At 34.0% G+C, this 26,451-nt stretch overlaps 4 protein-coding genes across 4 annotated transcripts; 2 read left to right on the top strand and 2 right to left on the bottom strand.

Annotated features, from left to right (window-relative positions):
- Positions 1-3,846: 3,846 nt before the first annotated feature.
- On the top strand, positions 3,847-5,437 carry LOC142529103 (spermidine hydroxycinnamoyl transferase-like). The gene has a single exon (XM_075634496.1). It carries the CDS (start codon positions 3,893-3,895, stop codon positions 5,240-5,242), a length of 1,350 nt encoding a protein of 449 aa, XP_075490611.1. The 5' UTR covers positions 3,847-3,892; the 3' UTR covers positions 5,243-5,437.
- A 2,764-nt stretch (positions 5,438-8,201) lies between these two features.
- On the bottom strand, positions 8,202-9,849 carry LOC142529842 (spermidine hydroxycinnamoyl transferase-like). Its single transcript, XM_075635499.1, has one exon. The coding sequence runs from the start codon at positions 9,750-9,752 to the stop codon at positions 8,397-8,399; it is 1,356 nt and encodes a 451-aa protein (XP_075491614.1). The 5' UTR covers positions 9,753-9,849; the 3' UTR covers positions 8,202-8,396.
- Positions 9,850-13,682: 3,833 nt separating this feature from the next.
- LOC142529528 (large ribosomal subunit protein bL35c) lies at positions 13,683-16,321 on the top strand. The gene is made up of 3 exons (XM_075635076.1): positions 13,683-14,041; positions 14,177-14,293; positions 16,093-16,321. Exons 1-3 carry the CDS (start codon positions 13,784-13,786, stop codon positions 16,165-16,167), a joined length of 450 nt encoding a protein of 149 aa, XP_075491191.1. The 5' UTR covers positions 13,683-13,783; the 3' UTR covers positions 16,168-16,321.
- Positions 16,322-17,208: 887 nt separating this feature from the next.
- LOC142529597 (autophagy-related protein 11-like) lies at positions 17,209-25,781 on the bottom strand. The gene is made up of 6 exons (XM_075635164.1): positions 25,667-25,781; positions 23,819-25,257; positions 19,145-20,816; positions 18,518-18,735; positions 17,894-18,107; positions 17,209-17,780 (listed from the first exon to the last, which is right to left on the bottom strand). Exons 2-6 carry the CDS (start codon positions 24,760-24,762, stop codon positions 17,364-17,366), a joined length of 3,465 nt encoding a protein of 1,154 aa, XP_075491279.1. The 5' UTR covers positions 24,763-25,257; positions 25,667-25,781; the 3' UTR covers positions 17,209-17,363.
- Positions 25,782-26,451: the final 670 nt, after the last annotated feature.

Below are 26,451 nucleotides of genomic sequence, written 5' to 3'. Positions count from 1 at the left end.
TAATTTCTTTTTCGGTATGTTTCTGTTCTCCCCCTAACATTGGGAAGATTTCCTCATTAAAATGACAATCAGCAAAACGTGCTGTGAACACGTCGCCTGTCTGAGGTTCAAAATATCGAATGATTGATGGACTATCATAACCGATATAAATTCCACCCTTTCTTTGAGGTCTCATTTTCTTTCGTTGCGGTGGGGCAATAGGCACATACACCATACATCCAAAAATTCTCAGATGAGAAATGTCTGGTTCTTTACCAAATGCAAGCTGCAATGGGGAGTATTTATGATATGCACTTGGTCTGATGCGAATTAATGAAGCAGCGTGTAAAATTGCATGTCCCCATATAGAAATAGGGAGCTTTGTTTTCATAATCATTGGTCTAGCAATCATTTGCAGACGTTTAATCAATGATTCAGCCAATCCATTCTGTGTATGTACATGAGCAACAGGATGCTCAACAATGATTCCCATAGACATACAATAATCATTGAAAGTTTGGGAAGTAAATTCACCAGCATTATCAAGTCTAATTTTCTTGATTGTATAATCGGGAAATTGATTCCTCAATTTTATTATTTGAGCAAGTAATCTTGCAAATGCAACATTTCGAGTTGATAATAAACATACATGTGACCATCTGCTGGAGGCATCAATCAATACCATAAAGTATCTGAATGGTCCACATGGTGGATGGATTGGTCCACAAATATCACCCTGAATACGTTCAAGAAACATTGGTGATTCAGTTTGGATTTTGACTGGTGATGGTCTTATAATAAGTTTTCCAAGAGAACATGCTTTACATTGAAACTTATTATTCTGAAAGATCTTCTGGTCTTTCAGTGGATGACCATGTGTATTTTCTATAATTTTTCGCATCATTGTTGACCAGGATGTCCCAATCGATCATGCCAATTGGTTAATATCGAAGAATTATCAACTACCATGTTTGATTCAATGGGACTTATATGTGTATAATGCAATCCAGTAGGGAACATTGGTAGTTTTTCAATCACATATTTCTTTCCTGATTTATATGTGATAAGACACATATATTTCTCATTCCCTTCATTCATTGTTTGAGTATCATACCCATGGGAATATATATCATTAAAACTCAACAAATTTCTTTTCGATTGTGGTGAATATAAAGCATCATTGATAAAAAATTTTGTATCATTAGGTAAAAAAAATTGTGCTTTACCACATCCTTTAATCAAGTCTACAGGACCTGATATTGTATTCACCGTTGTTTTTGTTGGTTTTAGTTCCAAGAAATATCTTTTATCTCGGAGGATAGTGTGCGTTGTACCACTATCGGGTATGCAAACTTCAGCTTTGCTCATAGCATTTTCCATATTTGAACTTCAAAAAAATTATGCAATGAAATAAATTACTTGCAATATATATTTAAATATAACACAAATCATAATTATACAATAAAACATTATTCTATGAATACATGAAAAATAGATTATTGTACATTTATATTCTACCATTATATTGTTAATTTTTAGAGAAATCGTTGAGAAAATCTGCAGCATCAATATTGTTCATTTCTATCCCACCAACATATTGATCATTTCCAGAGAAATCATTCATAAAATCACCAGCATCAAAATGAGTTGAATCACTCAAACGGTCACTGCGTTCAGTGAAGTTGGTCTCCTTTTCTTTCCCCTTTAATGATTCTTTATAAAGTTTACAAAGGTGCTCAGGGGCTCGACAAACTTTGGACCAATGTCCTGGAGTACCACATCTGTAACAAGAACTTTCATATCTTTTTGAGTGCTTCTCATTAACACTTGTATTCTCATGATGTCTTTTCTGTGGATGGTTTGGGACGTTCTTTTGAGATGAGTTATAAAAATAACTATCTCGATTATTTTCAAAACCACGGCCTTGACCACGACCACGGCCAATTCCACGTCCACGTCCGCGTCCGCGTCCACGACCTCGACCTCGACCAAAACCTTGTCTTTGAATTTGATTTTGGTTTCCATGTTTAAATTCATTTTTATTTACAGCATTTACTTCTGGAAATGCTGTTGATCCAGTGGGTCGGGACTGATGATTTCTCATTAATAGCTCGTTGTTTTTTTCCGCCACAAGAAGACAGGCGATGAGTTCAGAATATCTCGCGAATCCACGTACTCTATATTGTTGCTGTAGAGTAATATTTGATGCATGAAACGTGGAAAATGTTTTTTCAAGCATCTCAGATTCTGTGACCTCATGTCCACAAAATTTTAATTGCGAGATTATTCTATACATCACCGAATTGTAATCACTGACTTTTTTAAAGTCTTGGAATCTCAATGTATTCCATTCATCCCGGGCGGTCGGAAGTATAACTTCTCTTATATGTTCGAATCTTTCTTTTAATCCCTTCCACGAAGCCATGGGATTTTTTTCAGTCAGATATTCACATTTCAATCCATCGTCGAGATGTCGACGCAAAAATATCATGGCTCTTGCCTTTTCTTGTGACGTGCATATGCCATTTTCTTTAATGGTCTCGCTTAGACCCAATGACTCAAGATGCATTTCTACATCTAGAGTCCATGACATATAATTCTTTCCCGTGATGTCGAGCGCAACAAATTCGAGCTTTGTTAAATTTGACATGGTGGTACTAAAAAAAATTACGATGCATTTTATTAGTTAATAATTATTGCAATACAAAGTAACGGATAAACAACAAGTACACGTATTTGTAAAAATAAAGAAAACGCACGAGGAGGATATTCTCCGATAAATACAAGACTCGTGAGTATGACAACCAAAATAATTAAAAATATCATTGAGAAAGCCATCTTCTTTTTTCTTCGAAAAATTTGATGATGAATAATTTTTAGAGAAGAAGAGAAAGTTGGAGTGATGGAATGTGTTTGTGAGATCATATTTATAGGGCAAAAACTAGCCGTTTTTTACCATTTATGACCGTTGGGGTACAAAAAAAATAAAGGTATGTATTTGTATAATTTTATGGTAATAATATGATATATATAATATTAGACATGTTTAAATAATTATGTATATCATATCATAGTATTATAATGAGTGTCATAATTTATTTTGTTTAAAAACCTTATAGGCTTTTATACTTGTCGTATCCCTTACCGGGAGTGTGGGATGTCGTCTTAACATCCTCCCAGGATTTATAACAAGTTTATGAAAAAATTATTTTTATTATTTCTAATAATAACATTATATTGTATATTAAATAAATACACAATAAATAAATAACAGTAAAATAAATATAATTATTTTTGTTACCTTTTTCTTCTGTTTGGAGCTTGGAAAAGTATGTAGGACTTTTAGAGCTTCGTGCTGATAACGTGTTGTGAAAAAGTAAAAATTTATGGTAAAAAGTAAAAATCTCAAACTCTCAAAATTTACCAAACTACACACTTTATAATATTTTTCTCTCTACTCAATTGTGATTTTCTTCACAAATGAGAGATCTATTTATAGGAAATCTTTACAAATAATCCAAAAATAAAATACATCATTACCTACATCATCACACACTAATTTTCAATATTTACAATTCTTATTTTCAACATTCAAATATTCAATACACATATTTTAAATATTATTTTCCAATACAATGTACATATATATATATATATAATATAATCATGTAACGTGCTCTTGTCACTTATTATTATTATTATTATTATTATTATTATTATTAATTAATTAAAGTTAAAATATATATCGAGATTTTTAAAAAATGGAATTAACATATTTAGTGAGATACAAATGAGTAGTTGCCACCTACCACCACCCATCAATCTGCAACTCAGATTGCTCGCGGGATATATATATATATAATATTCAGTCTTTCTTTCTTCTTCCATTCACCCCCGGCAATCATCCACAAAAATGGTAACTCTGAGAGCTACACATGTCGTCCGGCCGGCGGAGCCGACCCCAGATGGAGCCATGTATTTCAACGCTTCTGATCAGATCAAAGATATATCACACACTCCGACTATTTACTTCTATAAACACTCGGCCGCGTTGGATGCCGGGGATGCCATTTCGATTCTCAAGGATTCGCTGAGTAAAGCGTTGGTACTGTTTTACCCTCTGGCGGGGCGGTTGAGCTGGTCGGCCGAAGGTGGCAGCAGGGTGGAGCTTCACTATAATGGAAAAGGTGTCCCCATTTTTGAGGCGGAGTCGGAGGCGGCGGTGGAGGACTTTGGGGACTTTACTCCGACCTCGTCTATACAGGATTTGATTCCTTCCGTAGATTACACCACCCCGATTGATGAAATCCCGATGGTTGTAGTGCAGCTAACGCGTTTCCGTTGCGGCGGAGTTAGCATAGGCCTCGGGATCTCACATGTCATGGCGGATGGGCCGAGTGCTCTCCACTTCGTGGACCAGTGGGCTAAAATTTCACGCGGCGGTGAACCCATTTCTGCGCCATACCTCGATCGGAAAGTGCTGGAAACAGACAAGCAACTTGATTCCACCTTCGACCCATCGGTTCTGCGTCCGCCGCCGACGATAATTGGCCAAGAGGACAACATGGAACAGAGAAAGAAGCCTATCACTGTCGCTTTTCTCAATCTCAGCAAACTTCGAATCGAGAAACTCCGCAACAAAGCGAACCTGGAACTCCAACTAGAAAAGAACACAACCAGCCGCGGATACAGCCGATTCGAAGCCGTCGCAGCTCACATCTGGCGTTGCACAAGCAAAGCACGCGGCCACGTCTCCGAGCAGCAAACCAGCCTACACTTCCCCGCTGATTTCCGCAACAAAATGAATCCACCCATTCCAAGAAACTTCTTTGGCAACGCCCTGATCCGTGTTGAAGCCACTGATAACTCCGGAAACCTGTTATCGAGCTCCCTCGGTGCAGCTTCCAAGAAAATACGCGAAGCAGTTGAAAAGGTGAGCGAAAATACAGTGAGATCCTACTTGGAATTCTTGAAGAATCTACCAGACGTGGGTCGATTCAGATCATTGGATAACAACGGCCGGCCGAAGGGAGATTTCTACGGAAACCCGAATCTGGCGATCATCAGCTGGACGGCGCTGCCGCTCTACGGCGCAGATTTTGGATGGGGGAAGGAGATCCATATGGGACCTGGACCGATGGGTTTCGATGGGAAAACGTTCATAATTCCTAGTCATAATGGAGATGGCTCGTTTAATATTGCCATATGGCTGCAAGAAGAACACATGCCAGAATTCAAGAAATGCTTCTACGATCAAATATGATATAATCAATGGATGAGTTCTCTGTTATGTCCTCCTTCCTGTTTTTTCTTCAATGATTGGGTGGTATATTTGAATGGGGGTGAATTACGTATGTATTTATGCTTCAATTTTTTGTTTTCCAATTGAGTTTTTCAAAAATTTTGCAAATTAACCCTAATATTTTATTTATTTTTATTATTTTGGACGACAATGTAATATACCGAATTTATCTTTCGAAACGCACTTGGCAAACATCAGCTCTCACAGAGTTTTGAAAACTAGCATATTGGTCTTGCATTATGATAAACCATCCCACTATCTTTCGATACACATTCAAAAATCCAGCTCTCTCAAAGTTTTGAAAACTAAGCATATTGATATTGCATGATGGTATTATTATGATTTTTGTGAGACGGTCTCACGAGTCTTTATCTTGAGACGGATCAACTTTACCGATAGTTATAATAAAAAGTAATATTCTTAGCATAAAAGTAATTTTTTTTTCAGAGAAGACCCAAATAAAGATTTGTCTCACAAAATTCGTGAGATCATCTCACATAAGTGTTTGCGCAATGGTAAACAGACCCATGGATGATGGAATCAATTAGTTCCGACATTTTCTCTATTTTTTCTTATACTAAAGAAAAACAACTTATTCATCTAACTGAACTAGTTCCTACACTTTTTCCTTCGTTGAATTTTTACCGCCAACACTCTAAGAAACCTATGGATAAGTCTGAATTAATGTTTTTTAATTCACGTTTTCATGGCTGCACTTCTAAATTCAAGATGCGTTAATTTGTTAATATTTTTTTTAAAAAAATACTAGTGCTAATTTTCAATAGTGGAATCTATATATATATAGAGGCAAGTATTGCTTTCATTTGAATGGATAAAGGTATTAAAACATCATTGAATTGTTGTGCTCATTAATGATGTGACACTCATCTACTGTCACCTATTACATGTATAATTTGTATATATTTCATCATATCCATAAATGAGTATCACTTCATCGTTGGATATGGTAGGTGAACAACATATATATATATATATATATATATAAACAATGGTATGATTAAGATATCTTTGTATAAGATTTTTTACTACAATTTGTAATTAATATAATCAAGTTAAGATGTGATTGGTATTATATTTACAACCTAATACCCATGCTCTGGTTGACAGTTGACATAGCGGATGGGACGATATAGAAAAAGGCTATCATACTGAAAGTAAAGTGACAACAATATAGAGTGGCACAGCGCCGACGTCGGTTTCTCAAGGGATAATCAATGTTACACTTGTTTCATATTGATACATTAGACAAATAGCAACTAATTATAAACTCAAAAAAGTTATACCACTCAATAGCCAAACATTTTGGGATGGTATTTTTTTAGGTTTATAACTTAACAGCTATGTTTCCGGCAGCATTGCCAAAATCTTTCATTTCCTCTATTTCTAGTTATGATAATACATAGACAAAATTTCAACTTTTTCCCGAGCACTCAGAACTCTTAACTAAACTCTTCAACATTTTAAATATTCATTTGTTTGTTTTTTCTTAAAATTTCGGTTAATTCGATCACCGACCAAAATAATTGATTTTTATGTTGGTTCGTTTATTTCGGTTTTCAAAAAATACAATGAGAGTATCATGGACGGGGAGTAATATTCTCCATGTATAATAGAATGAGCCATCTATGAAGAATTTGAAAGTGACGGCTAGATCCATTTATCATGAATACCTAACTATTTCTGCGGATGTGCAAATTTAATGTTAAAAACATACTATGTCTTTTAACTAAAATAAGATTCAACTGCGACTGGCTCTGTTGGTAATTATAAATAAAAATAAAAATAAAAATAATTTGAGCACGTCTCTCGTCTTCTGTACATATGTACTACATGACGTATACGGACGTCGAACGACGAGCTACTGTACATGTCCGGCCTCCGGGATACACCGGGAAGGGTTGTGACAGCGGATTGTGTCGAACACGATCACACAGTTATGCTTATGCAAGTTTGAAGCAATAAAATCAACGTTGAAGCCAATTCAACAAGTAGGCTTGCAATGTTCAAAGACCCTTAAACTATGACTTTAATAAATATATAGTGTAATCGTGTTTTATCTTTTCATTTACGTAAAGATGAAAATGAAAGACACGAAGACTATTTATTATTTTTTTTTAAAAGTAGCATAGCCCTTTATTGACTTAAATGAAACTATATTTTATCAAATTCGGCACGAAAGAGAGTTCGATTGGTCTCCCTATGTATATAAATGGAGCATCAGATTCAGAACAAGTGAATGATTTTTATTAATTTAATCATTTTCACCTTGAAGTAGATTAATCCTAATTCGCGCATGAAAATTATTGATAGAAGCTAGTCCTCCGGTTATGATTATGAATTTTTTTTCCATGTAATTTTGATTTTTTTAGTACTACATGTAGATGACTATTACAATATACTTTTTTTAAAAAAATATAATTATTATACACGCAATGGGAGCATATAATATATATGAACATACAAAATCTTGTGACACAATCTCACACATCAATTTTGTGATAGGAATCGTCAATTTAGGCCACTTATGAAAAATATTATTTTTTATGTCAAAAATATTAGTTTTTATTGTAAATATGAACATGACTGACTCGTCTCGTGAATAAAAATACATGAGTTTGTCTCGATCTACTCAAGTGTGAATATGTAAACACGTTGAACGTTGTCAATAACTCACTACAAGAAAAAAATCAAACTTGTCAATAACTCCACAAGACTTGGCAATGGCAATTTAATGAGATCACACTTGAGTTGTACTGATTTCAAAAAAATCAAAAACAAAATTTATTACAACTCAGTAAAGTAAAACATATAAAATCCTGAAATTATATATATATATATATATATTATATCTTTATTTTTGTAAAAAAAAATGAACATGACATTATTATTTAAACAGATATGGCAAGAAACTGATATATTCATGCTTTCAAACCTGATAGTTTAATTTCATTAATACATTAACGTGTATGTATAATGCGTGTATATACACACAATAAAACCAAACAAACTGAAAAGTTATTGAATTTGATACATAAACAAATTGAATCACTTGAGAAACTTCCATGTTATAGCTTAGAATAGAAGTTGATGATGATCAAATATCATCGTAGAACCATTTCTTGAAAGCTGGCATGTGTTCTTCCTGCAGCCATATTGCAACATTAAACGAACCATCTCCATTCTGTCCAGGAATTATGAATGTTTTCCCATCAAATCCCATCATTCCAGGCCCCAAATGAATCTCCTTTCCCCACCCGAAATCTGCCCCGTAGAGCGGCAGCGCAGTCCAGCTTATAATCGCCAGATTCGGATTGCCGTAAAAATCTCCCTTTGGCCTCCCGTTGTTGTCCAAGGATCTGAATCGACCCACATCCGGTAATCCCTTCAAAAAATCTAAATATGCTCTAACTGTTTCCTCAGTCACTTTCCCTACGGCCTCCCGTATTTTCCTGGAAGCCATGCCGAGGGAGTTTAGCAGTAAGTTTCCTGAATTATCCGTGGCCTCGACTCGGATCAGGGCGTTGCCGAAGTAGCTTTTTGGAAGGGGTGGATTCATTTTGTTGCGGAAATCCGCGGGAAAGTGTAGGCTTGTTTGCTGCTCAGGGATGTGGCCGCGTGCTTTGCTTGTGCAACGCCATATGTGGGCTGCTACTGCCTCGAATCTGCTGTAGCCACGGCTGCTCCCGTTCTTTTCTGCATCGAAATCCATGTTGGCTCTGTTGCGGAGTTTCTCGATTTGTAATCTGCTGAGATTGAGAAAAGCAACTGTGATTGGCTTTTTTCTCTGTTCCATGCTGTCTTCTTGGCCGATTAAAGTAGGCGGGGGACGCAGCACCGCCGGGTCAAATTTAAAATTCAATGGTTTTTCGGTATCCAATATTTTCCGATCAAGAAACGGTGGAACATTAGGCCCGGCGGCTTCGCCGCGAGCGAATTTGGTCCATTCATTGACAAAATGAAGAGCACTTGGACCATCCGCCATGACGTGGGAAATCCCCATGCCAATGCTAACTCCTCCGCATTTGAACCTTGTCAACTGAACAATAACCATCGGGATCTGATCGATCGGAGTAGTGTAATCCATGGAAGGAATCAGGGCCTGGATTTCAGCATTTGGCGTGAAATCCCCGAAATCCTCAACTTTAGCGTCGGACTCAGCTTCAAAAATGAGGACTCCCTTCCCATTGCAGTGAAGCTCTACCCGGCTGCCACCTTCATCCGCCCAGTTCAGCCGCCCTGCGATCGGGTAAAACAGCACCAAGGCTCTGCTGAGTGAATCTTTGAGCCTAGATATGACATTTACAGCCTCCAAGGCCGCGGAATGTTTATAGAAGTAGATGGTAGGAGTGTGTGTTATATCTTTAATTTGATCACATGCATTCAGATACATAACCTCGTTCGGGGTCGGCTCCGCCGGCGGCACGACATGGGCGGCACGGATATTCACCATTTCTACTGAATCCCAACACAGATGGCTTTTGATTTAATTTACTGCAAGAATTTGAAGAGGATCAGTTCAGAGAAAAAGAGAGATGGATGTTTTTAGCATCATAGGAGTGAATTTATAGGCAATAACGTGGTTGGTCACAAACAATTAATTAAAGGATGATAAATCCATGTTAAAATAACAGAAAAACTTGTGTGAGATGATCTCACATGTCGTATTATATTCTATTGTGAATGTCGGTAGGGTTGACCCGTCTCACAAATAAAGATTCGTGAAATCATCTCACAAGAGACTTATTCTAAAAATAAAACACAAAATTGCTAGAGTGTTAATTAACCATGTTGTTGTTAGGTGATAGGAACTGCAATTTTGAAATTTCGTTAGGAAATTCTTATTTTCAAACTAAAAAATTCAGTATATCTTTCGCTTTGTTAAATCAAGATTCATATAAAACTTGGATAGATCGAATTTGAAATCCAAGTCGAGCCAAACTCGAGTCGAATTCGAACACTTTAAAATTCAATTGTAGCAGTGTGAACGAATATATTATAGCTCGGGAAAGCATACAACAAACCCATCAACGTGTGTTGTGAGATAATTATTAAAATCAACCTTGTCGACTGACTTTTTCCAATCGCCCCCAGCAGGCTGCGATTCCACTTCTTAGGTTGACCCATTAAAATTTGGATAAACGCGCTTCTGCGGAAAATTCCTCCATTTTTATTTGTTGCCATAAATAAAATATTACAAGCTTTTAAAAGTTCTATATTTAGTGTGTATTGGTTCGATGATTTTATTGACTTTTGCATAGTTTAAATGTTAATATTTGATTTAGACTTCTGTATATTTTATAAAAATATAGTGATATTCAATGTAAAATTTTTGCAGAGTTTTAAAATATTACGTGGTATTCAAAGTTTAGATATATTCAAATGTCAATATATTTTTAATGATTTGATGAAATTCTATTAAGTATAAAAATTAAAACCTAAGATACAACTATAAAATGTCTAGATGCGATTTTTAATGAATAAAATTTAGTTTTTAAATTAATTATTGTATAACATTTGATGTTTAATTAATTTTATAATTTTACTTAATCTTCATCTTAATTTTGATTATAACTCAAAACTAATGCATATCACAGTGAATAAAAAAAATTTATATACTCGATTATATATATGTGTGTGTGTGTGTGTTGTGTGTGTGATTAATCGATACATAATGTATTTTTTAAAATTTATGAACACGCATATAGAGATAATTATATAAAATTAAATATATTAAAAACTTATTAAGTTATTCTTATTGCAAATATTTTAACGTATTTATTTTCTATTTTCAGGTTCAAAATAATTATTTTATTTATTTTGTTTTTAAATATATAGTCAAAAACAAAACTGATAAATTTTTATAAAAAAATTTGCGTAAAATTATTTTAATTTTGAAAATTATTGTTATCTATCTTAAAAAAGGTTGATTAATTTAATAAATATGTTGAATTGGTTTGAATAATTAATGTTTAATTACAATAAATTTATTTTTGACTTATTTATCGTTTTTTCATAAATTACATCGATAAGTAAAAAATACTTATATAGTTCAAATATAAAAATAAGAATAAAAAATTACAAAATCTATAGGATTTTATGTAAAAATTTACAAAAGTCAATAAAAAAATATGCATAATAAATCTATAAAATTCATTTAAAATCTTTATAAATACGTGAGATTCTGTCGAGCTCAATAGAAATCTATAACTCCACAAAAGTCTCTTATTTAAAAAAAAAATTACAAATCTCAGCAATGAATACACTTATACACCACTTTATATATGTAACTATTGTAGATTTATGAAGGATTGGAAAAATTGAAGAAATAAGTAACAACAATATTTATGTAAAAAAATAGGGTTAATATTTTTGGTGTAGGAAATTTAGAAATTACCTTGATTTGGAGATTACATTTACAAAATTTTTTATTTTAAAAAAATATATAATTTCAACAGCCCCCAACCCACCATGAAAATCAAAGCCCACATTAATTTCAGTCAAAAAAATGACGAAAAATCCTACCAAACAAAAAATGACAATTAGAAATTTAGAACCACAGAACTACCTAATTTTTTATGGATTCGCTGATTTTTATAAATTTAAACTATTTATAATTTATTTATTTAAACAAATAACATTAAATGATTTTTTTTAAAAAAGTAATCAGATGGGGTCGATAAATTCCTTTTGTCCACTCGAAATAATTTAGTTCACACCAAAAATATATACTCTTGGCAAAAACTTGTGTGAGACGGTCTCACGGATTGTATTTTGTGAGACAGATATCTTATTTGGGTAATCCATGAAAAAGTATTACTTTTTACGCTGAGAGTATTATTTTTTATTATGAATATCGGTAGGATTGATCCGTCTCATAGATAAAAATTGATGAGACCGTCTCACAAGAGACCTACTCATATTATTCATACCAAGTTACCAACAAAATCAACTAAATTCAAAAAAAAAATTTAATCATTGGAACTCAACCTGTAAATTATACAGAAAGACCCAACAATAAGCATAAATTTCATTTCAGTCCCTGGACCCACACGCTTTTTCTTCTTTATTATATTATCGATGAGCAAAACGATTACAGTGGGCGGAATCATATTAATTATTCAATGCTTGTTAATTTGACTGGTCTATCGTTAATTATTCAAAATTTTATTAATTAACGATTTTTTTATTTGTCGGATATAATATTAAAAATAATGGATGTTGAATTTCATGCTTATTTAATTAAAAATAAGTTAACGTATTTTTGATTTAAACAAAACAATTAAATAGCAAAAACTGAGGTGAGACGGTCTCACGAGTCGTATTTTGTGAGACGATCTCTTATTTGGATCTGAAAAAATATTACTTTTTATACTAAGAATATTACTTTTTATTGTGAATATCGATAGGGTTGACCCGTCTCACAGATAAAGATTCGTGAAACCGTCTCATAAGAGACCTACTTTAATTAAAATGGATGAAATCACGTTAACTGTTCTAATAGTTATTAATTCCTAAGATATCAAATGCTTAAAGAAATCATTTTATGTTAAATAATTTTTTTAAAAGATAACATTTAATAATACAATGTAGTATAATAATAAAATATTATCAACTATGAAAAGCTTAAAATAAAGAGTATGTAGATAATGTAAGGGTTTTTTTTAATAATAAATTTATATTTCAAAAATATTTCAAAATAAATAATTTTGATCGGTGCTTCATAAGCACGGATTAGAGTCAAAATGGCTACGTCACATGTCACATATGCTCCACTTCACTCTACTAAGACCGAATCCAACTCACACGGCGTGAAAGTATATTTATAAATATATTATTATTATTTTTTATTATAGTTTTTAATAATTAATTTAATTCGAATAAAAATATAAATATTTATAATATATGGTAATTATTAAATATTTTGTATTATTTGGTTGGGTGATTGAAAAATTAGAGATATGAGAGGATTGAATTGAGAAAATTAAGGAAAATAAAAATAATAGTCTTTCACAAATACATCAATAAGAGATTTAACTTTAGCATATAGTATCGATAAACTTACGCTGAATTATAATATTTTCATTGTATTCCTAAATTTACATTATTTATTTTCTATTAAGCTATTATTATTAGTTAAATTTTGAATCACAACATAAAAATACAAAAAAATAAAAGACAATATAAAAATACAATATTAGTGGAGTGAGGTGGATAATTTTAAATTAATAAAAAAAACCCATAATGTAAAGATTGATTTGGCGTATGTTTTTATTACAAAATCTTGAAGGAAAAACAAGAATATATGCCAATTTATCTCCCCCATTTATCGAACTTTATTATTATTATTATTTTATGTTTTTTTCCAGACATTTGTGGCTCCCAATCGTAAAGGGTAAGCGGCCAAGATCATCTATCCAAATGACAAAAAACCTCGTAATTTCGTAATCGCACGAAAATTCTTTCAAAAATTCTTTAAAATCTATGGCTACTGCAGCAATGGCTACTTGTAGTTTTTCTTTTGGATTACGAATTTGTAACAAACGTCCAGAAGTCCGATACACAACTGTTCAATTCACGCCATTCACCAAGAAACGAACCCCAATTCGCAAGCTCAGTTCTTCGCACTCTATTTCTGGGCTTCAACCACTTGTTCGTGACCAGGTTTCCGCACCCTTTTGCAGAAATTCACGGTCAATGACAGTGGTATGCACCAAAGGCTACAAAATGAAGACCCACAAGGTAAGACTTTATCAGTTGTTAGTATATAGCATGTTTTTATTGAATTTCAGTGTTTATGCGTCTTTATTTTGTGATTTGGGTTTTTGTTGTTGTTGTCAATTTCGTTGTTTGCTGATTTTTGATTGGGTACTTAAGGCTTCTGCTAAGAGATTTCGAGTTTCGGGTAGTGGGAAGATAATGAGGAGAAGAGCAGGGAAGCAGCATTTGCTCGCGAAGAAGAATAATAAGAGAAAATTGAGACTCTCCAAAATGGTTTGACTTTATACAATTGTTTCATTTAATCTTTTCCCTTTATTTTCAAGACTTAAGCTTTTGGTTGCTCAATGATTTCTTTATTCTTGTGCTCTCGTTATTTACTTTTACTAGCTGGTGCAGCTGTAAAAGATGATATGAAGTGGTTTATACTCCGATATCGTAGTGATAGACATTGAAAATGGGTTAGATTGAATTGGGTTTTAACATTTGACCCGGATCATTAAAATTTCGAAAATAAAATTGCATATGAGCTTATCTGCAGTATAAATTTATCTATGATCCTTAAAAATCATACATTTTCCTCTTTTGATGCATTAATGCATTTACTGTACATAGATGTGTTTGGACAAACTTCTGTATATTAGCATGCTGGCATACGACAGACATGCTATTGAAAGGTTTGTATTGCGAATTGGGAACAGCGGAGGTTTTGTGGTCTGTGCAATTTTGTGTGTTCGGTTGGTGTAAATTTGGAAGCAATGAAGTAATTCCCATGTTTCTCTTTAGTGTGGGTGGATTCGCTTATATCTTGTAAGTGAAAATGTAGTATTACTCAAATTTGGATCGGTTCCAGACGCTAAAATAAACTCTGCCCAATTTAGAACGAAGAATAAATTACGGCTTCAGTGTTTGACTTGCTGAATAGAAGCTTTGGGATACACATACTGATAGCATATATGGCGAATCACTCGAGACTAGTAATTTGAGCAAAGTTTTATAAACAAATATGAAATTTGCTCATTCTTGCCTACTCATTTCTCGAACATTTTACTCATTCAAGCCACACATGTGACCTTAAATAACAATTATGGGACCACGTACATGTTGTTGAACCAAAAACTGTATCCAATGGTAATCTTTTAGACACAGTGCAATTCAATCAACCATATTTTGATTATTGCGCCAGCCACATAGACAGCAACCAAATAGGATAAGTACAATGGGTACAGTTATGGCTTCCCAATAGGGGTTGTTTGATTGTAATTATTATTTTGTTCACCTATATGAGAACTTGTGTGATTGGAACAAAGTGGTGAAACCAGCTTATAGATTGAAAAATGAGCTTCAACAAAATTGCTATTTGAGTTCTTGTGGCAAAAAATACAGACCACAGAGGTTGTTATGGCACTTTTGATTCGCCGTTTTGATCTTCACCTCTCTTCATGAAGATGTCACTTGTATGGTGCAATGCAACAAACATTGCTAATCAGGAAAACAAGACACTGAAATGACGATAAAGCAAAAACCCTTCTCAAATAATTTGTAGATCCTTGTGCAATATCTGGACTTGTCTTTTCACAACTGGGATGCTCTTGATGTCGAATTAGTTTCACTACATTCTTATGAATGCTGAGATCAAGTGCTGTCAATTTTTTTGCTCAAATATGTAGTCTTTATGCTAATCAAGCATTTCTTTTATATGGTTGTCATATGGTGGCTGGGTTAACATTCTTTTACACATGGTCTTTGAGATGTGTACAGGCCTTCGTAAAATAAAACCTCCACGACCCAACTAATGCGACTTGGTAGATCATCGCTGATCTGCTATCCTGCCTGGGTGATTTACTCATTTTTACTCTTTGTGCTGGTTTTTGGTGGGGTTGAAATGTTGTTTGCATCAACCATGTAAATTACCTTTATGTTCACTCGAAACAAGCATCCATTCCCATAGGGACGTTGTTTTAGTGAGAAAATGGAGGATGACTCAACAAATCAATTCAATCTTCCTCATTAATATACTTCTCTTTTTCTGGCTTTGAATATCCTCTCTTACACCACTTGTGTCTTATTTACAGGTGCAAGTTAATCGCAGCGACTATAACAATGTCCTTGGAGCTCTGCCTTATCTCAAAGTCAACCGATCAAACTAAAACCTAATACCTTCTTGATGTACTAATCTACATAACTTTGTATTTCCTTTCAAGGGTTTTAACTTTTCCACAGAAGATTAAAGAATCTCTCAACATTATTATTGATCTTTGAATTGTTTGCAACTTTACATCTTATTATGAATGTTGCATGGGTGAGCTCAGTTGTTTCTGGCACTATGTTTTGGCGGCATCCACTCTTTCAGCTTAATATATTAATGAGATCACTCTTTCACCTTGAAAATATAATAAAAAATAATAATTTTGGTTTAAAAAAATATTTTCCATGAATCGAGTCGGTTAAAAGATTCCTCTCATGATATTATTATTCATACATTATCATCATTATTATTTAATTAAAATTTAATATAAACATTTTTTAAAATATTCAAAAAATAATCAGAATTTTTAATCAAAGTTTTCATCTAATAAATAAATTTTTTATTTTTTGAAAATTATTACCTATGTTTTTTTAAAAAGATTTATTTATTGTTTAAAATTTTGATAAATAATAAATATTATTTAAATGTATATTTTTATTTTTTTTTATTAGTAAAAAATTTTAATCGATCCTTATTTGAATAAAATATAAAATATTATAAAAAATTATATAATAATTTAATATACTCATTATATCAGTAATTATAAGTAATCATTTAAACACTAACACTTACTAATTTTAATTCGCAAGTTATTAGTAAAAAAAATAAGATAAGTTTTTTATTTTAAGATATTAAATCATTGTTCAAATTACTCAGTATCATCCTTATTATACTCCTCTTTGTAGTATGCAAAATCACCATAGTTGAGTTTTCTCAAAAGGATGTATTAGGACAAGCTAACAAATCACATTTTTTGTTAAAACTTTGATTTAGAGTCTATAAAAGCCCTAAAAACTTCAAAAAAAAAAAAAAAAAAAAAAACCTAACCGCGTAGGACTGCCCAGGCGGCAAGTCGGCTAGCACCTTTTCTAGGAGGTCAACCGTCGCCTAGCATCTAGGCCAATTTTTAGAACAGCGATCCTAAATCTTACGTACAAAGAGGGGATTAAATTGATTTTCATCTATACAGGAAAGGCCAAGTCAAATCCTCACTAAAGATCATTCACCTTTAATAGTACAGCTGAATATGTAATATATACACACACATTCACGTCAAGTTTCTTCCATCACATCTATATCTGCCATTTGCAACCAAGATCAGGAAGGATTCGTCGGATGAATAGTGGTATCAGGTAACATGGCTATGGTCACTACGAAGTATTCACATCCAACAGGAAGACCATAAGGATTTGAAGTCGAACCTGAATTAAATGTCAAACGGTTGGTTCCAGTTTCGGGGGTCAGTATATCAACCCGATCTCTAGCACTGTCAGCTTGAACTGATGTAGATGGAGGTAGTGGTTTCACTGTCTGTCGTTCAATATGTACAACCTGGCCTACGATATAGCTTGTACGGTTTGTAAGATGATCAGAAAATAAGGCTACTGATTCAGCTGAGAGATAATAATGAGGGGAGCTACGATTGATGGCCTCGTAGTATCCGGAAGAGTTGAGAATGAATGCAGCAATTTCATGGACTTCTAACCGATTAAATGATATCTTCTCTTTGTTCGCCTGTAAAAAGGGGGAGTAATTCCTTCAATCTTGGTCACTAGGTAATGAAATGAAAAGAAAAAGGTGATGTGCACCAAAAACAGTGAATGGGTACGAGTCATAATGTAGAACACCTGCTTTTCAAGTTGATGTTTCGTGTAAAGAGTGTTGACCAACTCTTTTTTTTCTTCCAACTCCTTGTTAAGCTGCTCATTTGCTGCTTCGGTTTTTGAGTATCTGTCGAGTAATTCCGCCCGTTGTCTTGACAAAACACCAACTTTATCAGCCAATATCCTTATACATTCCCGGAACTCAGCAGTGCTATCATCGTCGCTTTTGTGGGCAGAACTGAAAATTTGGGACGAATTCAAACAAACATCAGCAACTTCATAAGCAATGTCACCATCTCCAATCCATCTCCAACCACCATGATAATTGAACCCAAAGATACGGGCATTGAGAAATTGAGATACAGTTTTAGAACCGTTACAAGATGATTTGGGTTCTCTTTGGTGGTTCTGAGTTGAATTACTGGAATATCTTATTAAATTTCATCTATAAATTATGCAAACCATTAACATGCTATTTTAAGAGGCATGCCAAAAGAAACTCCAGACATGTAAAAGGATTATTCATATAGCTTCATAGCAAATGCTAAAACGGTGTATCAGAAATGGACACAATCGACATTCTAAAAGCAATCCACGTAAAAAAAAAAAAGGGATCAAGTCCAACAAAGAAAAAGCATTTGTGCTTACCTGGATAAAGACTGAGCTAAAGACCGCAATGAGTCAACAAAATCAGCTACCCCAGCAGACAAAACACAGCTTCTCAGTCTTTCAAAAAGACCACGCATTTTGACAGCAGAGCCACGCAATGCGCTGTACTCTGAGGCCCTACGATCAGCTGCACATAGATGGGTTTGAGCTTCCTCTCTTGCCTCATGTAGACAGTTCTCTAAGTGAGCACAATTCATCTGCAATTAGATCAATACGTAATCGAAATTAGTTATATATTTGAAGATGTTTGCAACAAAAACCAGCATTGGATGACGAATAGCAGTACACGGTTGCATCCACGTTTGTGGAAATAGCGCCTTTTTTTCTGAATTCAGGCAAGAAGAAACTGACAGGAATACAAATTTAAAACTAGATAAACCCTAAAGGACTTCTGAGCAACAAAGAATTGTATCATTGAGTAAAGAAATCTTTTGGCGACTAAGGTATCCACATAATACAATTACTTACCCACACAGTACAACCTACAATTTATGTACATACTCTTACATCAATGTTTCCAGACAAAACGTATATCAAATAGCATGCTATCTGGCAGAAACCCCAGCCCCGTGCTCAGAAAATAAATCACTTTCAAGTAGGTAGTACCTGAGATTCATCAAGTAGCTTCTGACTGATCTCCAACTCCCTTCCAAGCTTGGAAACCTCATCCATCAATTCTTGGATTTTGGTTTCTGCATTATCTAATTGTTTCACTTTCCCTGCTAAGGCATTTTGTAATTCCACCGCAAAGTTATCACTTTCTGTAGCATCCACACCTGGTTCAGCAACTGTTTCACAGGATAGAACACCAGTTGGCTGTGACATGCTAACTGCCATATTACTAGAGGCAAGTTCCGTGCCCTCATCTATCAAAAGATTTCCCTTCTTGTTTTTGTCACATGGATGACCTTTATCACTATGTAGATCGAGCATTGACGAATCCAACAGAGGATTTGGATTAATCGTGCTAGAGGAATCAGTCATACTATCATCAATCCTTTCCTGTGCCTTATCTTCTGCAGGGAGAAGCCGAGGTTTTAATGGACTGGATGCACAAGACACTACTCCCATTGAGCGTGTCATATGAATTCCTTCAAGTCCTGATACTTCTGACTTGTTATCATTAATATTTGCAGATGAAACTGCAAAATTAGAACCATTCTCATCAGCAGAAAGCTTATGCCTATCCAGATACTGGTCAGACAACCTTTGCTCCAACTCCTGAATCCGTTTCTCATAAGACTCACATTGTATCTTCTTCATTTTTAGCAATGTTTGCAGGTGTTTTTGATACTCATCTTTCAAATGCAAAGCTTCAGAAGTCTTCTCTGCAGCATTTTTCAATAAACTCTCTATTTGACTATCACCAAGTGATTCATAATCGAGCTCAGTGCATATGGAGCACAAGAAGGCAATTTTAGAAGCAAGTTCAGCTTTCAGTTTTGCATTCTCAACTTCCATCTTGCTGGTCCCTGCAATTTCCACCAGCTCTGTCTCCTCAAGTAACTCCTGTGAACCATACTTCTCTTGGAAGTTCACTGCATTTCCTTCAACTTCAGCAGATTGAGAGCCATCGTCAGACATCAATAATGAACTCCTTGAAGTCACATTCTTCTCACTCTTTGAAGAGAGTCCTAACAATGACTCTGGTGCAAAACGGTCGACATCCGGAAGCTCTATATCAAGCAAATTAAAGTCAAAAGGAGCTACATTGACATCACATGGATTAGGAGTGTCATACAATCCCATGGTTGCTAAAATATCCCGGGGAATATATGCACTATGTACTTTCAGAAATTCTTCGCGTCTCCTAACCTCTGATTCCCTCTCAGTTGCAAGTTTTTCTGCCAATTGTCCAGCCTTGCCCATGTAGATCTTCATCTCTGCTTTTCGTCTCACAATTTCTGCAAGGCAAGCCCTATAAGCAGGACCAACTCCACGCACCACTTTTAAGGGCTCAAATTGATCATTCTGACGCTTCAAAGCTTCCTGGAATACGGAGAATTTGTATCGCACATCTTTGATGGTGTACTGGATATATGCAATCTTTTGCATATAATTATGCACAAATATGTTCAGCTCAGTTTTTTTATCCCGGCAGAAACCAAGCAAAGTTGAAATTGCATGATCACATTCTTTCATCTTTGGAAGGTAATTATTATCATGGCAATCATACATAGGACCTAGGGCTGAAACAGCATCATGAGGACGCAGCGAAGACGTAAATTGGCCAGAAATAGAGTCATCAACGAGTTTCTTCACCGTGTTTACATCTTTACTGCACCAACAGACATGATACTTTAACAGAATGATCACGCATCAAGCAAGCTATAATGTGAAGGAGCAGCACATATACATAGCATACAATGTAAGAGAAATAACATTCAGCTACATGATTCCAATAGCATAAAAAACTTTTACGGGTCAAGGTAAATAAACAGTAAGATATAAAGCTGCATTTAAACTCTTTAGCAGCAATTAAAACAGGCTTGGCCGCTGTAAACTCATTTTAACACAGGCAACACGACCCCTGCCATATTGAATGTTACCATGATTGAATGAGTTAGATGTCGCCCAAGCAGGGTGGATATCGAATTAGAGTTGAGATGAAAATATTAAAATAAGGTGCTCAAAGAAGCTACCACCATTATTCTTTTTCAGCATCCAAATCCTTATAAAGTATAGATAGTGCAATTGGATGATTAAATGTCATTCATAAGAACACGAAATACATCATCCGACATAAAAGGCTTATTTATTCATTTAGAACCCATAGCGAAGGATCCAACAACCAAAAAATAAAACTGGTGCTTGCAGTGTACTCAAATATTTAAAAGGATACAGTGATGGCCACCTTCATAAAAATGCACAACTTATGGCTCATGATAATTGAATACATATCATTGGCTTTAATACCAATTATAGGACCAAATGATTGTTGATATATCAAGCGTTGTAAGTAGCAACGTAATGCAATTCAAATCTTTTAAATCCTAGCATCCTAACCACCATGTTTGTTGCTCCACAAAATATGGGCTTAATCCCACCGTCTCTTGAAGTATATATTCTTAAAACTGATTTTGCTTGAGGATGCCATGTTGCACATTTAAAAATAACATTAATATGCAACCAATAGCGTTTTCTAATTTTTGCATGTTCAGGTATATTTTTCAACCTAAGAAGTGCAGGTTTCCGATGCAACAACTTGATTTCAAAATTAAGGAATCAAATTCAGTTGCATATGCCAGAAAACATTAAAAGATTTTAAAGTTTGAACTTCCATACCATAAAAATACTTTAGACTAACATAATGGGGTCTGAAAGTTCTAAGAATAACAAAGAACGCAAATTTTGATGCCTTAGAATAGCTAGAATCTGCTGTATATGATACCATAGCCTGTTATCAACCAGACCTAGGGGAACTGACAAAGACCATGACTCATCCTCTTAACACAACTTGATACCACATCACTGCACCAAGTCACTGAAATAACCAAAAGTCTTATAGTCTATCTCTGCTCAAGACAATCCATAATAATGTTTTACATCTATAAAAACTTTTAAATAAATGATCATTCAGATTTCTCTCTAATCAAATTTCCAGTTAACTCCATTTGCAATACCGCAGATCAAATGTTACTGATTCCCATAATCTAGATGCAGTATTAATGCCTACACTTAATAGGATAAATTTTATCAGAAGGGCTTGGCTTAAGAAATTGTTTAGTTTAATACTGCATTTTGAAGCTATTTATTTTAAAAGTTAAAAAGCAATTTCGTGCTTGCTTCGTTTCGTTTTGGGGAAAAAATTCTGTGAAAATACCGTAGAAAGTTAATAGCATGTCCGGCTGTGTCTCAGACAAATAATATTACTAATATAGAAGTCAAATCATGGCAGAAATTGTAGGATATAATTATTTTAACTTTATAATAGTATATTTGGGTTATAATACAAATTAATTATATCTATACAATAGTTTTTGGAAGTAATGAAAAATTAGTCAAAAATATATCATAATTATACAAATTATGTTTTTTGTAATTATGTTGATTTACATTAAAATAGGGTCAATATCACAATTATACAAATTGATGAGGGGCATTGCGGTAATTAATGAACTTGGCCATACCATTAGACCAATTGTCGTTCTGATGGTCTGAGGCTCAATATAGTACCAGTTCTCCTGCACACACTTTTCGTGCTTATACAATCTTTTTTGTAATCAATTTGATTTATATTAAAATAGAGTTAATATTATAATTATAAAAATTAATGAGAGATTATATTGTAATTTGGGAACTTTGGTCATACCATCATATCGAAATGTCGGTATGATTGTCTGACACTTGAAAGATGAATGATGGTGTTTATTTTGTTTCAGGTGCTGGAAAACTGTGACAGGAAAACATAACAAATAAGGCCTTTATGTTTGAATATACTAGTTCAAAAGCACTTTTTTCCAAAAAAAACTCTTAAAAGGAAATTATACAAAAGCTCTAAATGATATAACTTCTGGCCTTTTCCAAATCCATAAATTCATATTTTCCAAGCACTTAAAAAACTGCAAAAGCTTAAGCAAGCATCATAATACTACTCAAATGTTATTTTCTAAACTTTTTCTAAAACACTTTTGAATCGAAATGCTCTTAGTAACGTATAGAGTTCAGTTTCCCAGGACCAAGCTAAACTTCTTCTTGCCCAAGAACCTAGGCAAGCAACTTTGACCACGAAGTAAACATGAAGGTGAGAAACATGATCTCCATTTCAAAAACGGAGTGCAGTATGATGATTAAAGGGAAAATTTGACAGACGCAAATGCGCATCCCTTGCTTGACGTTTTCAATTGGATACTGGCTATATAAAATATTCACGGCTATAATTACTGCCAGTTTTTTCATTGTCACTTCTTAAAACAAGTTACCATTAATGACTCAATTGAAGAACTTCGCCTCTGCTTTCAAACATTAATTCAATTTTCTATTACAAGAAAAGAAATCAAGTCAAGCAAAATTGAATAATGCTTGATAACATATTCAGTCAATTGCATTATGAATTTCTTACTTTTAAGTGGAATTAAAAAACCATGGCATGATTTCAAAGGGTGCTGACAAGGATAAAAGTAGAAAGGAATGCTTCTTTGCCAGTTAGAAATAACTTTTCCCCCCTAAATTCACACTTTTTCACTCAGAGAAATTCAAACTTATAACCTCTAAAAATCAGCATTTGTAAATAAGTAAAAAAGGTGAACACAATTAATATGAGAGAGGAGAAAGACACACCTTAGAGTCTGCATTATGCTCTTCTGCTCATTTATAAAGCGCTGGTGGTCTTTTATAGTCGAATCCAAGTCTTTAACATGAACTGAAGCTTTGCCAGAAAATAACATTTCTTTATTGAGCTTTAGATCTCCAAACTCTTGTTTAAATTCTGACACTTTGTTCTCAAACTGTCTGTGGGAAATGCTGCAGTCTTCCACCGTTTTCCTCAGGTTCTCTTCCTTCACAAAATCCAGTAAGCATTTTCTATTAGCAGTCATCAAGGCAGGAAAAAGTTTCATAGATCTCAATTTCTCGATATCCCTTCCGAAGTTGACCAGAAGGCTAACATGGCTACGGTGCTGCTGTGAGTAACATTTTAGGAAATCATGGTAGTTTTGAAGTACAATCTTATAGAAATGATCTAAATTACCCCGGGCAATTTCCAACGCCCTTTCTTGCACCTTCTGCTCTTGCAACCACCTCTCACATGTCTCAATCTTAGCTAATGTACGACTGAAAATAGCATGTCCACACTGAAAATGATACCTAAACTGTCTCTCGTAGGAAGGTAGAGCCTTTAATGCAGGATCTGAGGCATTATCCAAAGGATGAATGTCGTGAGATGATGATGGCAGCGGGGGATCGGGAATATCAGCAATGTCAACTTGCTCTGCTGCAGGGGATGGTGAATTACTCCGCATCCTTGCCTTATTAAACAGAAATACTTCTCGATCATTGGATGGGAGGTTGTAGGTGGAGAGGGAGCGCTGAGGTTCCAATTTCATGTCCAAGCACAAAAGAAGCTGATCATTGAACATTATCCCACAAACTGATTCAAGAAATTTCTGCACGGTCTCAACAATAGTGTACCTATTACAATCAAGCGCATACGAGTGCCCATTCTCGGCAATATGAATCAAAAGTTTTCCCCCTTCAACTACACCTTCTGCAGTATATGAAGACATTTCCACCAAAAGTATTTAATAACTTCAGCTACAATAACCAAAGAATCAAACTTCACTTAGAACAAGGTACAAGAGTCGCTAAACACAACTTTACCCCTTCATACAAAGATTGGCCAAGTATTATGCTTAAAACCACCAACTCAAATAGAAAAATCAGCAGAATCCAGAAAGATGCTATCAGCAAAGCGATTATAGCAAATAACAGAACCCCAACCCAAATTACCCTAAACCCACCAACGATTTCACCAAGAGAACAGGAATCTAACCACCAAGTCCTCACTGAAGCCCAAAATTCGAAACCAAACTCAGTGATCTGCAAATTCGACCAGTTTCCTCGAACCCAACACCCGAAACAAAAAAAAACAAAAGAACAAAACTCCAATATCCGCCGACTAACCGCAGAATCTTCTAATATGGAAAACGGGCACAAATATCAAGACATCCACCGAATATTTTGCCAACTACCCCAAACCTTTTTCACAATTTCAAAGAACCCTGCAATGAATCAACATAGGAAAAACAGCAAAGCACGGCACGTTAAAACAAAAGTAAATTGGAAAAGGGTTTTTTAAAAAAATCGATTTTAACTACGTAGAATACTGTACTTTAATAACTAATTTAAAGCAAAAGCAACAGATATGGATAAGACAGAGTAGATGATTTCACAGGGTCGCGAAAAAATCAAATTTTAGCAAGAAACTCGGGCGATTTTATTCCTTGTAAACAGGTGGCTTCGTGGTTTTCTTGGACAAACGATGTTGAGTGGTGTTCGACGATAAATGATTGAATAAATTATTGCTTACACACTTTCTTTTTCTCTTTCTTCCCCAACTTTTAATTTAATATACACACACACACACATATATTATGATTATTGTCTGTATGTAGATAGACGTGGGAGAACCTTCCGACGGAAGCAAGCAGAACTGCAGAAGCAAGAGAATTCGTAACGTTGCACGAAATATGAAGGCTCTGGCGAGGAAGAGCGGATGAGATTGGACTTTGGAGCTATAATTCATTATTATACTTGTATTGTTTTATATTTATATTTTTATTATACATATTATTACTTCTCGATTTTTTATTTTTTAAAAAATATTACTTCTCGATTTTGTTCTACACCAATATTTCATATGTTTGATCATTTTATTTAATTAATAATTAAAATTACAAATATTAATCTTTAAATAAATATGTAAAATTATTGATATGATATAATGAATATATTTAAATTTTAAATATTATTACATAAGATGTTTATGTTATTTGAGATAAAGCTCAAATGATGATAACAATATTATGTCATTAAATTTAGTTCGTTATCTTGGCTGAGTAGGACTGTTATTAATAGAAAGAATAGAAAATGATATTCAAAAAAGTATATATAAATTTTTTAATCAAAATTTTAAACAACAAATAAATATTTTTTCAAAAAGTCAAATTTTATTATTTATTAGAATAATAATTTTGATTAAAAAATTTAAATGTTTTTTAGGACATGTTAAAAATATTTATATTAAAGTTCTAATTAAGATACATAATAATATAATAATTTATGAACAATCAATATACCAAAAATTATGGTGACACTCTTTTACAAAATTGGAAAACGTAGTATTATTGTTGCCTCCGTAAAGCTCAAATTCTGCAAAGTCCGCCTACAGTAGAAGCACATCAGATGTGTAAAAC

This window comes from Primulina tabacum, chromosome 16 (assembly GCF_025594145.1).
Source record: "Primulina tabacum isolate GXHZ01 chromosome 16, ASM2559414v2, whole genome shotgun sequence".
Taxonomy (NCBI): domain Eukaryota; kingdom Viridiplantae; phylum Streptophyta; class Magnoliopsida; order Lamiales; family Gesneriaceae; genus Primulina; species Primulina tabacum.
This window is presented reverse-complemented; position numbering and strand designations above follow the sequence as displayed.

Bases quoted from the DNA above. Each gene is read 5' to 3' on its own strand.
- LOC142529103 (XM_075634496.1), top strand. From the start codon at position 3,893: ATGGTAACTCTGAGAGCTACACATGTCGTCCGGCCGGCGGAGCCGACC.
- LOC142529842 (XM_075635499.1), bottom strand. From the start codon at position 9,752: ATGGTGAATATCCGTGCCGCCCATGTCGTGCCGCCGGCGGAGCCGACC.
- LOC142529528 (XM_075635076.1), top strand. From the start codon at position 13,784: ATGGCTACTGCAGCAATGGCTACTTGTAGTTTTTCTTTTGGATTACGA. The intron at 14,042-14,176 runs GTAAGACTTTAT...TGGGTACTTAAG, and splicing joins ACAAAATGAAGACCCACAAG to GCTTCTGCTAAGAGATTTCG. The intron at 14,294-16,092 runs GTTTGACTTTAT...TCTTATTTACAG, and splicing joins AATTGAGACTCTCCAAAATG to GTGCAAGTTAATCGCAGCGA.
- LOC142529597 (XM_075635164.1), bottom strand. From the start codon at position 24,762: ATGTCTTCATATACTGCAGAAGGTGTAGTTGAAGGGGGAAAACTTTTG. The intron at 18,736-19,144 runs GTACTACCTACT...ATCTAATTGCAG, and splicing joins AGCTACTTGATGAATCTCAG to ATGAATTGTGCTCACTTAGA. The intron at 17,781-17,893 runs GTGTTCTACATT...CCCTTTTTACAG, and splicing joins AACATCAACTTGAAAAGCAG to GCGAACAAAGAGAAGATATC.